Source organism: Lactuca serriola, chromosome 9 (genome assembly GCF_051521515.1).
Source record: "Lactuca serriola cultivar US96UC23 chromosome 9, Lser_US96UC23_V15, whole genome shotgun sequence".
In the NCBI taxonomy this organism is placed as follows: domain Eukaryota; kingdom Viridiplantae; phylum Streptophyta; class Magnoliopsida; order Asterales; family Asteraceae; genus Lactuca; species Lactuca serriola.
The window spans coordinates 68,050,626-68,066,653 of NC_136416.1; the positions used below are offsets into that span (position 1 = coordinate 68,050,626).

General features: G+C 33.5%; 1 protein-coding gene across 2 annotated transcripts; it reads left to right on the top strand.

Annotated features, from left to right (window-relative positions):
- The first annotated feature begins 5,905 nt into the window (after positions 1-5,905).
- On the top strand, positions 5,906-12,841 carry LOC145072993 (structural maintenance of chromosomes protein 6B-like). 2 transcript variants are annotated; one of them, XM_079019523.1, is made up of 27 exons: positions 5,907-6,307; positions 6,399-6,504; positions 6,694-6,827; positions 6,951-7,006; positions 7,159-7,245; positions 7,326-7,646; positions 7,733-7,852; positions 8,090-8,224; positions 8,314-8,390; positions 8,491-8,566; positions 8,628-8,702; positions 8,802-8,906; positions 8,997-9,166; positions 9,247-9,349; positions 9,428-9,540; positions 9,634-9,838; positions 10,340-10,477; positions 10,568-10,682; positions 10,759-10,844; positions 10,932-11,027; positions 11,126-11,365; positions 11,438-11,517; positions 11,598-11,676; positions 11,967-12,024; positions 12,129-12,226; positions 12,327-12,421; positions 12,541-12,841. In XM_079019523.1, the coding sequence occupies exons 1-27, from the start codon at positions 6,160-6,162 to the stop codon at positions 12,596-12,598; spliced, it is 3,174 nt and encodes a 1,057-aa protein (XP_078875649.1). In that variant the 5' UTR covers positions 5,907-6,159; the 3' UTR covers positions 12,599-12,841. The 2 variants fall into 2 exon arrangements, with proteins under 2 accessions (XP_078875650.1, XP_078875649.1); XM_079019524.1 differs by lacking the exon at positions 11,126-11,365 and having other exon boundaries at positions 5,906-6,307.
- Positions 12,842-16,028: the final 3,187 nt, after the last annotated feature.

The window sequence follows — 16,028 nt, forward strand, 5'->3', positions numbered from 1 at the left end:
ATAGTTGGACTCGGCGAGTCATGGACTGACTCGGCGAGTCGAGTCGCGAATAGAAAGACCCTGAGCATATGAACTCGGCGAGTCATTAGGTGGACTCGGCGAGTAGGGTTGACCTGGAAGGTTGACTTTGACCAGGACTTTGACTTTGACCAGAGTTGACCTTGTTGACTTTTAGAGGACTGTCAGACTAAGTGTCATATTGATATTAGTAGCTCGGAGAGCTGGAGGAGCAGCGGCTCAGGGGATTGTCGATCAGCAGCCAGAGGATTATCGGCGGAGCTCAGCAGTTCAGGTGAGTTTCCTTCCAGTAGGAACGGGTCTAAGGCCACAATGTCGGCCCGTTTAGCTAGCAGTAGTTTCCGGATTTTGATCTGATGCAGTAGTTAGTATGTTTGATGCCTTCGTGGCTCAGACAGGATTTATGTGTTATGTGTTCCGGGCTACAGCCCGATGCAGTATGCAGTATATGTGTGTTCATGCTAGTTGATATGTTTATGTTAAGTGATGTTCAGTTAGTTCCGGACTTCGGTCTGATGCAGGGGGCAAGGCCCCAGTTAGTCCGGACTTTGGTCCGATGCAGGGGACAAGGTCCCAGTCAGTTAGTCCGGACTTCGGTCCGATGCAGGGGGCAAGGCCCCAGTTAGTCCGGACTTCGGTCCAATGCAGAGGACAAGGTCCCAGTCAGTTTCTGGACTTCAGTCCGATGCAGGGGGCAAGGCCCCAGTTAGTCCGGACCTCGGTCCGATGCAGTGGGCAAGACCCAGTATGTGCTTTATATGTTATTGCATGGTATGTGGTAGATTGGGGGAGCTCACTAAGCTTCGTGCTTACGGTTTTCAGTTTTGGTTTCGGGTACTCATTTTTCAAAAGAGGAGCTCGGGAAGATTGCAGTGCACACACTATAGTCAGTTAGCCTGGGAATGTTTGACTCTGATAATGAGATTATGTTTTGAATTAATACTCTAAAAATTATGTTATGACTTATGATACAGTTTTGTAAATATGGTTTTAGTAATGTTTTAAAATAAATTTTTAGTCGTGATTTTTGGGTCGTTACAGCAATCAGTTGGTCGAGATATGGACTCGGATAGCTGTTTGGTGGGGTGTCCAACTTCCTCATTTTTCCTCTATTGACCATCTCCTCTCGTGGTCTGATTTTCTTAGCGTTAAAAGAGGGCAACGACAAGCTTTTGACACTGTCATCTCGACTACTTTATGGTGTTTATGGAATTTTTGTAATTCCACTATTTCTGGAACGACTCAACCCAGGAAATCTTTCATTTTAGATGAAGTGATTGATAGATCTTTCTTTTGGATTTCCAATAGGTGTAGAAAAGCTAATCTTAGTTGGACCTCTTGGCTTCATAATCCCCTCTTAGCTTGTATTTTGTTGTGATGACTATATTTTGCTAGCTTCTTGCTAGTTTCTTTTATAAAATCTCTGCCGTTCTAAAAAAGACAAAAACAAGAAAAATGATTATTTTATTTTTCAGTGGCAGTACTACCACCCAAAAGAACATTTTTTTCCCTTAATCATGTGTTGAATAATTGATTTATACAAAAATGATTTTTTTTTTCTGTATTGCTTGCTGTAAATGAGCAGCAACAGAGGAAAAAACATATTTTTTTTTCTTACCTTTAAAACCAAACAACAACAAAACACAAATAAGATAAATTTTTTTAAACATGTTAATTCTAATTCGTTTCGTACAACCAAATTTGTTTTAAGATTGTAGGAATAATATTACGGAAATGTACAAAAGAAAACAAGAAAATAGAAGAAAAAAATTTGAGGCGTATGTTTAACACATTGTTCTTAAAACAAATTCGTCCGCTATCAAGTGTTGTTTCCCAGGATATAACCGTTTGAAGTGGTTCTTCTATACCATCTGAACCTGAATAGGCATGGACTATATCTTTAATGTAGTTAGAAAATAAGAAGATGAAACGGGGAAGAAGAGAGTTTGTTCCGTTATTTGGTGTGAACAACTGGTTGTAGAGTAGTAGTATTTATACTACACATTTTATAACATCCCATTTAAACACCTCTATTAATCACAATATTAATGTGTGTTTAGTGTGTAATAAAATTGTAATATTAATTATAATTTCAGTTACAAAAGAAAGAAATATTTGCAAGAAAAATCCCTGAACTTTTCTTTTATTTCTCCAAACCATTAAACTCTTTTATTTATTTCTTCCAACATCCTTACTTTAAGGATTAACTTTTCATTAATCTTAAATTCGTTTTCGAACGTATTAAAAAAATGGGGAAAAATCATTTTTTATAAATTGGTTAACACCAATTTTCCAACACTGCAAATATTATTGTAATACCAACTATTTCATAGGTTAGCACAATGAAATATAATGTTGATGTCATGGAGAATGTGATTCAGAGTTTGATGTTCGGATAATTTGAAATGTAATGTATTTTGGCTATTTTGATTCATTATATTTAGATTGTTTAATTTTGTATATGAATGTCTTCGAAATGATCTTTTTTATTTTGCTTGACAATGCAATAGAAATTGTTAAAAGTTTTACATCGTATGTGAATTATTAAAATTTGTTTATTAATCTTTTTTTTCAACATTTTTTAAGTTAAAAAAAAAATAATTTACTTTTTAGTAGACTTTAAAAACAAATAGTTTTCTTCTTGCAGATCGTAGACATTTGGTCCGCAGACTGTAGCTATTTTGCCTTTGAAAAAACAAACATCTTAGACAAAAAAACTTATTGGCTTATGATGATAGAAAAATGAGTTTTTATAAAAGTGTTTGGATTAGTTTTTGTGGTAAGAAAATACGATAAAACAATAACTTTTGTTTTGTTTTTTTTTTTTTTTTACTTTTTTTATGTCTGTCTTAACTTAAGTGTATTTTAGGATAATATTTATTTCATAACTCAAAAAGTTATAGATAGTTTAGAAAAGTTACAAATTCTAACTTCTTAATTTTTTTTGAAGGGTTAAAGAGAAGTTTTTTAAAAATCATTTTCTTTTTGTCAAACATTTTTTTTGACTTATTAACTTTTTAAAAAAATCAATAGATCAATAAGTTGTTTTGAAATTGAATCTCAAACACCCTTTAAGAAAAATCTTAACATTTAACGATCGTTTGATAGTTGCTAATTGTGTTAGAAGCTGTCTGATTTAAAAGTTTAACTTCTAACTGAAATTTGTTGTTTAATTTTGCATTTGACTGATTGAGCAAAATGGCTATATTACCCTCAAACAATATATTTTATAATAATTCCTTTACGATTTACCATTTAACATTACATTTTTATAAAAATATTCAACACTTTAAATACTACTTACAAATTAAACGAATTAACATTCAAAAGATTTGTCCTTTTTTATATCATTAGCAGAGTCATTTGTATCTGCATCATCATCCATTCTACTATAACAAATAGGATGCCAACATTTACCTATATAAGAAGCATGTAGAAAAAGAGTGATTTACTTCCAGAAGAACCTAAACTTGAATCAATGAAGCATGGAAAGATGTGACTTCCTACTTTCATAACATGATCTTGACACAAGCAGTTGCCTAATGCCTAATGTCAATTTCCAACACTTGTAACTATTACGCAGTGAAAAATTGAAAAGTAATATAGTAAATGCAACTCTATTTCTGATCAAGGGGACTAATTTCTTAATTAAGCGACTCCATTCACCTATTGTTACTTGCTAACATTTCAAACACACACAAACATTTGATTTTCAATCTAAACCAATAACATGTTCAAATATCAAAATTGAAATATAACTTTCATACCCACTATTTAGACATCTAATTCAACAAATAAAGGAAACATATACATGGGTGGAAACACTATTATATAATGCAATTTTGTTGATGTAGTTCAATGGTTTCTCATTCTCTTTGACCAATACAAGTTGACTCCCAATGATACAATTAACATTTCCCTACGTGTTCTTACATGCATTCTTTCTAATTGCACAATCCTGATTGTTTATACACGAAAAGTTGTTTTTCCCTGATTTCGCTCCAATGCTGCCCTTTTGGATTCAAGGACCTAGGACCAAAATACCCTTCGATGGGATAAAGTTCTTCCTGTTCTAATGTGTACAATCCTATGATAAGTTTGAAGATGAGAAGTCAACATGCTCTCTACCTACTATCACTTCTCCGAACTCAAAACCTGGTCAAACCCTAGTAAATAACTATTAGGGAAATTCAAATATTTCAAAAAAGGCAATGAAGAATTCATGAATTAAGAGTACCTTTATATTGGATTTAGAAACCTTGGGATGCCTTGATTTCGATCGGAAGGAGGCGACAAAGATGATCACAATTACCCAATGACGATGACCTTAATTCCAACTGTGATGTAAAATCAGGTTGCGATTTGGGAAAAATGGATAGAGGACTAGCATGATGGATGCGTCGGTGGTAGTGAGGAATGAGGATGAGGGCGGAGCGTATCTTGAGTCGTCCAGGGCGTTAGAAGAAATCAATAAATTAATTGACAATTGTGACAGTAGATTGGTAAAATGGGGTAAAACTTCGTTCACTCGATTAACAACATTATTTTAACGGACTGAGTCACATACTTTTGTTGGGCAAAGTCAGAGCTGTGGAATGTGTCAGATGCATATCAAACGCTTTGATCAGACCGAGTCAGACAAAAACATTTGACCGGACCGGTCAGCACCAAATCAAACAACTCCTTAATTTCATTTTATTCAAAAGCTGAATTACATCATAATTAAATGACGGGATAATGACTTAATAGGGTAAGATACTTTTTGAAATATACACATTTAGTCCTTATACTTTATTTATTTATTTGTAAAATATACCCTTATACTTTATTTTTTTTGCAACAATGCAATCCTTGTGACCGGCTATACCCGGTATACCGGTCATATACGAATTTTCTTTTAGGGAAAATGACTTGATAGGGTAAGATACTTTTTGAATTGTACACATTTAGTCCTTATTATTATTATTTTTTGTAAAATAAACCTTTATACTTTATTAATATGTACAAATTAGGTCATTTTCATCAGATTCTACAGCTTTTGCTGATGTGGAAGCACAAGTGGCACTAAATAGCAATTAATTAGCTTAGTCACCGGAGGTGGGTGATCCTCCAGCAACAAGAAAAGGGCGGCGACCCTTCTCTTTCTCGTCTCTCTTCCTTTCGGTCGAATAGCAACAACCAAACACCCTTTACCTATTGTGTTTCTCCGATCTGTCGCTCTTTGTCTCTATCTTTGAGATATGTTGCCAAAAAAAGAAGAAAGAATCGACGAGGGGGCTACCAGAGCCGCTCCTCGCCGCCAACTTCCGTTTCTACTTCCTCCTGCCTCCCCCTTCGACCTTGTTGTTTTTGCCACCATTCCTCATTGCTACCAGTGATGTGTAGGAACACACAAATGAGTCGCCGAAGATCGGGGTTCTCCCTCTTTTTCATGATGAATAAAAGTTTGAAAAATCTCGTTGTGGATATGTAGATACCACCTGAGTATTTCATTTCAACAAAATAAAAGAAAAGAAAATGACTTGATAGGGTAAGATACTTTTTGAAATATACACATTTAGTCCTTATTCTTTTTTTTTGTAAAATAAACCCTTCCACGTCAGCAAAACCTGTAGAATCCGGTGAAAATGACCTAATGTGCACATATTAATAAAGTATAAGAGTTTATTTTACAAAAAAAAATAATAAGGACTAAATATATATATTTCAAAAAGTATCTTACTCTATCAAGTAATTATCCCTTAAATAACTTATTGCATATAATTATATCGAAAACTCAAAATAAAAATAAAAGACCAACAAAAACAAAATATCTATAAAAAATGAATTTTTAAATATAACATATACTTAATGGCATATATTTGTATTAAAATTTCACGATACAATTCAAAAGCGTGCCTTTCTATACTTTTCTGTCAGAGTCCAGAAAAGCCCAATCGTTTGAGCAATCAACGACGGCGTAGCACTCTTTCCCGCCAATTTTCCCCTAATCGCAGAGAAAAGTTGGGAGAAAAAGCAAGGAACAACGACAACCGCTTGTTGTTGTTGTTGATGACGATGCGAATTGAAATCGGTTCGGAATTCAGCGTGACTCGTATGATCAGTAGTTAACATACTGTAGTTCGCGATAAAACCCTAAAGATGGCCGATGCTAGGGTTATCAATGGACCCGCCGGGGCTTTGCAAGCAGGCATCATCACCAAAATCCGATTAGAGAACTTCATGTGCCATACTCATATGGAAATTGATATTGGCGACCGTGTTAATTTCATCACTGGACAAAACGGAAGTCAGTCTAGCTTTTTCTCTGTTACTCTTTAGATCTCATCTGCTCTCTGTCAAAAGTTTATCACATTTGAGTGGTCTTTTTTGTCTTATAGGTGGAAAGAGTGCGATACTTACGGCTTTGTGTATTGCTTTTGGATGTCGAGCAAAAAGTACAGACAGGGCAACGACATTGAAGGAGTTTATAAAGACTGGTTGCAGGTTTGTATAGTCTTTAGTTTGTTTCAGAAATCCAGATATTGTAGTTTTGTAAAAGCTAATTTTGCCCTCTCTATCGTCACTCTTTGCTTTGCTGCTGTTGCATATATCATATGGATCTAAACCTTAGACATGAGGCTAGTTTTCTTTATTCACAAGATCTATGTTTTGATACTATATACTTGTTTCCAGCTACGCCCTTGTTCATTTGGAAATAAAAAATCAGGGAGAGGATGCTTTTAAGCATGGCATTTTTGGAGATGTTATAATATTAGAGCGCAGGATTACTGAATCAACCAGTACCAGCGTCCTTAAAGATCAACAAGGTTTTTGGTTTACTTTCTCCTTTCTCTCCATGATTTTGAATTTTATATCCATCCTTAAAGATTCATATGCTGGAAACAAAACCATCTTTTGATCCTTATCTTTTACTCAATGATATGTAACAGGGAAAAAAGTAGCTACCCGGAAAGAAGACATCCGTGAGCTTGTGGAACATTTTAACGTGAGTATCTGCCTAAATGGCTAAATCTCACACAGTCACATGTTACTTTTATTATTATATACCTCATATTTTAATCTTATGTACAACTCATATAAAGATCCACACCACTAAGTCTCATACATGTTCTAAACATCTTGCATTTCCATGTGCAGATTGATGTTGAAAATCCTTGTGTGGTGATGAGCCAGGACAAGAGCCGAGAGTTTTTGCATTCAGGGAATGACAAAGATAAATTCAAGGTCTTTCTTTCATTAACATGTATATAATATTTGGATGTAAAATCTTTATAGGGTTCTTTTTTTGACATATTGTTTTTCAGTTCTTTTTCAAGGCTACACTTTTAAGTCAAGTGGATGATCTACTGAAAAGTGTTAAAGACAATCTTGACAAGGCAAATAGTGAGGTTGTTGAGTTGGAAAGGTCAATAGCACCTATAGAAAAGGAATTGAATGAATTACAAGGAAAGATTAAAAGCATGGAACATATTGAAGAAATTTCACAGAAGGTTCAGTTGTTGACCAAAAAATGTGCATGGTCACTGGTATATGACATAGATAACCAAATCCAAGAAGAAACTGCAAGGATTAAAAAATTTGAAGAGAGAATACCTCAGTGTCAAGCTCGAATTGATCAACAAATTGTAAGTAAGAAGAGAGTTCAAGTACTTTCTTTATGAATTTTGATTTGTGGGTACTTCTTAAAAACTTATATTGATGTATTTGGTAGGCAAAAGTAGCAGACTTGCAGGATTGTTTAGACAAAAAGAAAGCTCAAAGTGCAGTTATGATGGAAAGTACTTCAAAAGCTAGGAAAAGGAAGAGTGAATTAGAGCAGAAACTATCTTTGGTATGTTTAAAAAACTGACATCAAGTCTTGTATAGATAAAGGGGCTCTGAGTAAAGTGTTGTATACATAAAACTTTTTGGACTAAATGAACTGTCTGTATCCGAGTAAATGACTATTTATCCTTATGTTAAGAAATGAAGGTAAATAGCAAATGACTATCTATTCAAAAGCTGTTATAAATCACTGTTTATATTCTAAAAATTGGGTTTTCATACTAATAAAAATATCAATTACAAGGCTACCAAGGAGAGGATTGAGCTAGAGCAAGAATATGGCAGAAGAAGGAACAATGTTGCTAAAATGGCTAAACGGATCAAGTTACTTGAGCAACAAATCAATGATGTCAGTGAACAACATATGAAAGACACACAGGTTTTTATTTCTATATCATCTTCACTTGTATAAATATTTAGCAATTTACAATGAACATGGATATCTAATATCATATCTGGATTTTGTAGGCTGAAGAACATGAGATGGAGAATAAACTAAAGGAGCTTCAAGAAGAGATCAATGTTGCTGAGTCAGATTGCCTAAGGTTTTGTTTGTTTCATGGTTCTTGTGTAACATAGGAGTACATTTAATAAATAATAATAATAATAATCTCTTTATGCTTTGTTAATTTTATCAACTTTCAGATTGAAGAATATTGAGGATGATTTATCAGAAAGATTAGCGATTGCAAGAGATGAGCTTAAAGAGATCACTTCTGAGGTATGGAATTGCTTTCATTTATTTCTTTACCAAATTTATTTATTTATTTTTTCTCTTTCAGATTGATGAGTATGAAAAGAAGATAAGTGATAGTCAACGCCGAATTCGTGACCTACGCCTGAATCAGACAAACAAGGTCTTGTAATTTCTTAATTTAACTAAAAACAACAATTCACATATCTTCATGTTTTATTAAAAATTGTAGCTTTTTGATTGTATATATCTTTTTCAACAGGTGACAGCTTTTGGAGGATACAAAGTTACCAGTCTTTTAAAAGCTATTGAGAGGAACCACCACAAGTTCAAAAAGCCTCCCATTGGTCCTTTAGGAGCACATGTGGTCAGTACTAAATTAATAAATAACTATCTAATTAATTATCATCTCTATTGTTCTTATATGTTTATATGATGATTTGATTTATAATCACAGGCATTACTCCATGGTGACAAATGGGCTGTTGCTGTTGAAAATGCTGTTGGAAAATTACTGAATGCTTTCATAGTAACAGATCATAAAGATTCTCTTTTATTAAGATCATGTGCTAGAGAAGCAAACTACCACCACCTTCAAATCATTATATATGATTTTTCTATACCAAGGTATGTATGTTTCTTTATTAATTTAGGGAACATAAGTTATATGATTATAACAAGATCTGAAAATTAAACTTTGAGTGTAGATTACAAATTCCAAATCACATGCTTCCTCAAACAAATCATCCAACTGCTATTTCAGTAATGCAATCCGATAGTCCAACAGTAGTCAATGTATTGGTGGATGTGGTAAATGATAATGACTTTCACATTTTCTTATTTTTGATTTATATTTAGTGAAAAAAAAATGTTGGTGTGTTTATGCAGGGTGGGGCTGAGAGACAGGTGCTTGTAAGAGACTATGATATGGGAAAAACGATTGCTTTTGATCAAAGGATTCCAAATTTGAAGGAGGTTTATACGTTAGAGGGTCAGAGGATGTAAGATTAATATAATTTAAAATTTCTTTTTTTATTTAGTTAATACAAAATAGTGAAAGTGAAGAGATATTGGGTTTTTTTGTTTGTTTCTAGGTTTTCTCGTGGTTCAGCACAGACGACTTTACCCCCGAATAAGAATGCAAGGAGTGGGCGTCTTTGTAGTTCATATGATGATCAAATTAAAATTTATGAAAGAGAAGCAATCCACATGCAAGAAGAAGCTAAACAAATCCGGGGAAAGAAAAGGACTTTTGAAGAACGGGTTAAGAATCTTCAAGATGAATTTCAAAATGCAAAAGTAAGATGCTTTTTAGGGTAAATTACATTTTTGTCCAAGTTGTTTTCGTGCTAATTTTGTCCTTATTTTGAAGTAAGTTTCCTAACAATTTTTATATAACAAGATATGTTAATAATATATAAGTAAGAATAATATGTGTTAGAAAAGCAAGATATATTTAGATATGTTGTAACACATAATTCATTTGACATTATGCATTAAAAATAGGAAAAGTTAAAAAAATCATATGCACATATAAAATCAAAATGTTATAGACCTCAGTTACAGATCTGGCTCATGTGGTGTACTGTTTCTTTTCATAAGTTTGGTCCAAGGGCAAAATGGTCATTCTAAATTTTGTTACAGCTAGGCTAAGACACAGGGACAAAAGTCGTTAGGAAATTTCATAATAAAGACCAATTTTGCAAAAGAACTTCTTTGGGACCAAATTTGCAAAGATAAGCTATACTAAGGGACCAAACATGTTAATATCAGTACTTATGTTTTTTAATCTTTATTTAGAGACAACGGATGAATTCAGAGAAGTGTGTAATGAGCAAGAATCTTGGACTAAAAGATTTGAAGAATTCACTTGCTGCAGAAGCAGAAGCAGCAGCTTCATCCGTATCTAATGTTGATGAGCTCCATCAAGAAGCTTCGGTTTGTTCTCTATATTAAGTTCCCATTTTACCCCTGTAAAACATTTGTATTCTCAAATCAAATGTCCTAATTAATTAAACTAATTTCCAGAAATTACTAAATGATAAAAACCAATTTGAGATGTCACTTGAGAAGATTCAGGAGAGATTGCAGGAAGCCGAAGCCAAAGCAAATGAACTCAAAGTATCATTCGAAGAGCTTTGTGGTATGCTATTTTTTTTTTTTTTTTTTTTATAACAATTATATAAGAATTACATTTTTATTTCTGTTTTTGTATACAGAATCGGCAAAAGCTGACATCAGCGCTCTGGACAAAGCAACGGGTGAGTTGACTCAGATTGAGGAGGATTTACGTGCTGCTGAAGCGGTAATTCACTTTTGTGATGTGATATTTTTGCCCATATATATATATATGTATATATATCATTATGTGTGCTAAATATATTTTGTATAGGAACAACGTCATTATGAAGGGCTTATGCAGCAGAAGGTCCATAAAGGAATTGAAACTGCAAAACAAAATTATAAGGCTTTGGAAAGGGAGCGAAAGGTGTGTACTTACTTTTATAAGATATATGAAAATTTGTTTTTCTGTAGAAAAGTTATTGAACAATCATGTTAAAAATAAAAATAAAAATAAAAATACAGGCGAGTTATGAGAAAGCTTCAATCATATGCCCTGAGAGTGAAATTGAGAGTTTAGGAGGATGTGATGACACAAGTTCTGATCAACTCCAAGCCCATCTCACAAGGCTTAAACAGAGGCTTCAACAGGAAAGCCAAAGACATCAGGAATCCATTGATGAGCTTCGAATGATGCATGATAAAAAACAAAGAAAGATTATCAAACAACAGAAAACTTACAAAGCTTTTAGAGACAAACTTTCTGTAACCCTTTTCTCCCCTTCAATTCAATTCTTGTATTTTACATCTTTCATATTCTGAAATTTACTATATTAGGCAATTCATACGGCTCTTGACAAACGATGGAGCAAGTTTCAGAGGAATGCCACTCTTTTAAAGAGACAGCTGACGTGGCAGTATGTTCTTCCTCCTTTTATCTGTTAAAATTTCAAGAGAATTTGTTTTCTCACTTGTCATATTGAAATCTGTGGTTTAGATTTAATGGGCATCTGAGAAAGAAGGGGATCAGTGGGCTCATTAAAGTTAGTTATGAGGAGCAGAAGCTTTCAATAGAGGCAAGTAACTTCATGAGTAAAATACAATTCTCGTCCTTAGTTTTGAGGATTTTGTAACCATTTTGTTCTATGCTACCCTTTATCTATTTTTATTTTTTAAATAAAAGTTTGAACGTAGTCTAAATAGTTATTGTATTACTTTGAGAAGAAGGGGGTAGTGGGCCCAAAGTAATTTAAACTTATTATAAATAACAATCTTTATTAAAAAATGAGTTAATACTTGAGGACCAAAATAGTAAATATACCTTATAGCCCTAATTTGGTTAGTTATTACTTATATTATTATGTAGGTTAAGATGCCCCAAGATGCAACTAGCAGCAATGTTCGCGACACTAGAGGGCTTTCAGGTTTCCTCTTATTAATTTTTATAACTACATTCGGATAACTTTTACATCAGGCATTTTTTTTTTTTTTTTTTTTTTTTAATGTTGATATGTGTTTATAATAACAGGAGGAGAGCGATCGTTCTCAACACTATGTTTTGCACTTGCACTTCATGAGATGACAGAAGCTCCATTTCGAGCTATGGATGAGTTTGATGTCTTTATGGTAAAATTACTTCTTTTTAACCAAATTAAATTTCTTTTAAAAAAACAAAATGAGTGGGGTTTGTTTTTAAGTTTTAATAATTTTTATATTGATATTGCAGGATGCTGTGAGTAGGAAAATAAGCTTGGACACGATTGTGGATTTTGCTTTGGCGCAAGGATCACAGTGGATATTTATTACACCTCATGATATAAGGTAAATCATTTCTTTATTTACTTACAAAAGAAATGTTTTTAACAATTTAGGAAAAAATAAAGAATAGTATTGTCACATTTTATGTAGAGTTTACTTGAGATGTATATATTTAAATGCAGCATGGTAAAACATGATGAGAGGATAAAGAAGCAACAAATGGCAGCTCCTCGCTCATAAACAAAGCTTTGCTTTGCTTTTGTTAATGCATTATTGTAAACATCACTAACATCACATCTATCTATTCTATCTTGCTTCAAGTTTTTATAACTGAATCTTGGGTTTTTGTATGATATTGTGTTTTTTTTTTTTTTTGCTCCAGTGTATGAATGTAGATATTGGCTCTAGTTAATTTTTACACTGTTATTATGGGTTAGTATAAGATGTAGCACGATCCCTATCTATGTTACATAGAGTTTATTATGCTTGTGAATTGTTTTGCTTACTTAATACTCTCTCCGTCGCAAATTGATAATCCACTTTTGACTTTTGAAGTCTTTTTTCTTCAATTTTGACCTTAAATATTTTTATTTTTATTTGTGTTATAAAACTTATAACAATGAAAAAACATTTAAAATACAAACCATTCATATATTTTGTATCAAGTATTATCTATCAAAAACAAAAATATGTAATGTAAAAATTGAAGAAAAAAGACTACAAAAGTCAAAAATGGACTATCAATTTGGGACGGAGATAGCACTAGGCATATCATATAACACTAAACATTTAAAAAGTAGTTGATATAAAACTGATTCTTCAACACAAGACACTGTTTTTCATTTTTTTTTTCTTTTGACAACAAAAAAAAGAAATTAATTTGAACATGCATTATCCAATTTTGTTCAATCTTGACCTTTTCATTTCCATTTAAGAACATGATAAAAGTAAAAGTGATACTATGTTAAAGAAATTATTTGACTTGTTCAAATTGTATTCCTAGTCTCCTAGGTATAGTTGACATGTTTTCAAGGATTAGGGATCGTTTGATAGTTACTGATTGGGTTACAAATACTTCTTAGTCCACATATTGAATTTATGTTTTTTAATTAATTTTGGTCAAACCTGGTAAGTACAAGTCAAATTGCCCCTTAGTTAATTAGCTAGTGATTTATTTCTATCTATATATATCCATGTACTTCGACATATCAAGCATAGAGGAAAATACAGAGCACTTCTATTTCTATACCATTCAATGAGACAATTTACTAAATTTTCATTTTTTATTTAGACATGCATTTTCTAGTTTTTTGTTCTAAAGATTTTTTTTAGACATAGTATTTTCCAACTAAACATGGCAAATCGGGTATCCTAAAAGGGTCTTGGTGAAGTTTTTCAAGTTGAACAAATTTTGAAAATACGATGTTCCATATAGAACAAAAATAATACAGTGCCACGGTGAAAAAAAAAATTAACATAATGTAACATTTGACTTTTTTGATAATCTATTAGTTCATTGTATGATTGAAGTTTGTCAAAAATTTGAACCACCTAAACATCTAATTATTGAAACTTCAAGTGACAAAAGCAAATCAAAACATTATCTCGTGTGACATGTTATATTAAAATTAATGCTATGTTTGATGTGTATAAATTAGATTATAACAATTTATCGTTTGCTAAGGCCACAAAATAGTTTTTTGAAATTTATAAACTAGCTTATAAGCTAATATTTTGATAAACTATTTGCGACAATTTATTGATAAATTAGCTTATAAGTTAAAACTAAACCGTTTATTAAATTTGGTTCAACTACTTTATAATAAAAACCAGTAAACAAAAATCATTTTTCAATTGATCTAACATTTTCATTTTTTATAAATGTAACTTATTTATCAGTAAAATATTTATTTCAAATTTAGAGAAATTTATAACTTGACAGTAACATTCAAATAAATAAAAACAATAAAAAAGAGATAAAGATATTGATATTGTAATGTTTTTGACATTCAATATTTGTCTAATTTTGATTGCTTTGAAATTTAATGATATACTTTTTTATATATTATATTCATTTTATTTTGTATATTTAGCAAAGTAGATTAATTAGTTAAAAGTAATAAAATTATTATATGCAATATAATTATATTATTAAATATAGAGGCAAAATATACAAAATAAATAATTGCAACTGTAGCACCTGGTTCCTGATACGTAAAATTTATCTTAGTGTTTTTCATTTTATCCTTGGACTCGACGAGTTGTAGGTCCGACTTGCCGAGTAGAGACGGGATCCGGAACACGTTTAAGTTGGCGACTCGGCGAGTCCATATTCTGGACTCGGTGAGTCCCTGCTGTCTGATGAAACCCTAAATTTCAAGGGTTTGCACCCTATTTAAACCCTCTTATCCGCCCCCGAGCTCGCCCCCTTCACCCTCAGAGCTCTGTACTTCATTCAAGCCTTGTTCCTTGTGAGTTTGAAGCATTTTGGTGTGTTTTCTTGAAGATTTGGAGAGGGAAGGAGAGTAGATCAAGAAGAGAAGAAGGAGGCCAGACATATTTGTGTTATCTCAGTGATTCCTTGAGGTATAACTTAGTTTCCCTTTGTTTTCATACTTATTTTCCCTTGTAGCTCCATGAAAGTCCTTCTTGAGCCTTTCCCCAAGCTTGTTTGTGTTTTAGGGTTCGTAATAAGTTGCTTAGCCTCTAGATCTAGGCATGATTGAGCTCCAGGAGCTTGGATAGCCTTTATGGAGCCATATTGCATGAAAGCCCTAGATATACTCTTTTGGTGCATTTTGAGCCCTAAAACCCTCATGGGTGATTATTTACACGTAAAGTTGGAAACTTTACGTGTTAATCAGGCCCTAGAAACCCAGATCTATGAATGACATGAGCTGGATTCAAGCAGAATCGCGTGTATAGTATCTGCATGTGGCAGACTCGGCGAGTTGAGTCGCGAGTCCCCGAGTTTTTCCCCTTTTTCGTGTTGCAGGTTGGAGTAGTGAGTCATGGGGTGTAACTCAGTATGTCGGAAGCCAGACTCACTCATGAAGTAACTCGGCGAGTTCAAGGCAATCTCCTTGCCTCAAGAACAGACTCAGCGAGTTGTTCATATAGCTCGGTGAGTCTCAGCATAGAGTGTTGATGAAGATGAACTCGGCGAGTTGTTCATACAACTCGGCGAGTAGGATGAAGGACTATTGGCCTTTAGTTTAGAAGGAGGACTCGTCGAGTCAATGCTTAACTCGACGAGTAGAGATGGGTTTATGGTCGGACAAAGGGATAGGGACTCGGCGAGTTGGCAAGTCAACTCGGCGAGTCGAGCCAACTGGCAGTTGACTTTGACTTTGACTCTTGATTGGTAAGGGGTAAATGGTCATTTTACCCTGAGGTCGGTTAACAATATTTGACTAAGGGTTTTGTGGGAATTATAGTCGGAGGATTTCCGGAGCGGCAGCAGCAGAAGACAGTCAGTTCCCAACACAGATCAACAACTACTTTGAGGTGAGTTACCTTCCAGTAGCGGTGGGTCTACGGCCACAATGCCGGCCCACCAGTAGGAGTTGTATGTTAGATGATTGTCTTTGTGATATCATCTAGGTTTGCTACTACCTGATATGTTATATGCTAGCATGATATGTATATATGATAGTAGTAGAATTCGGAT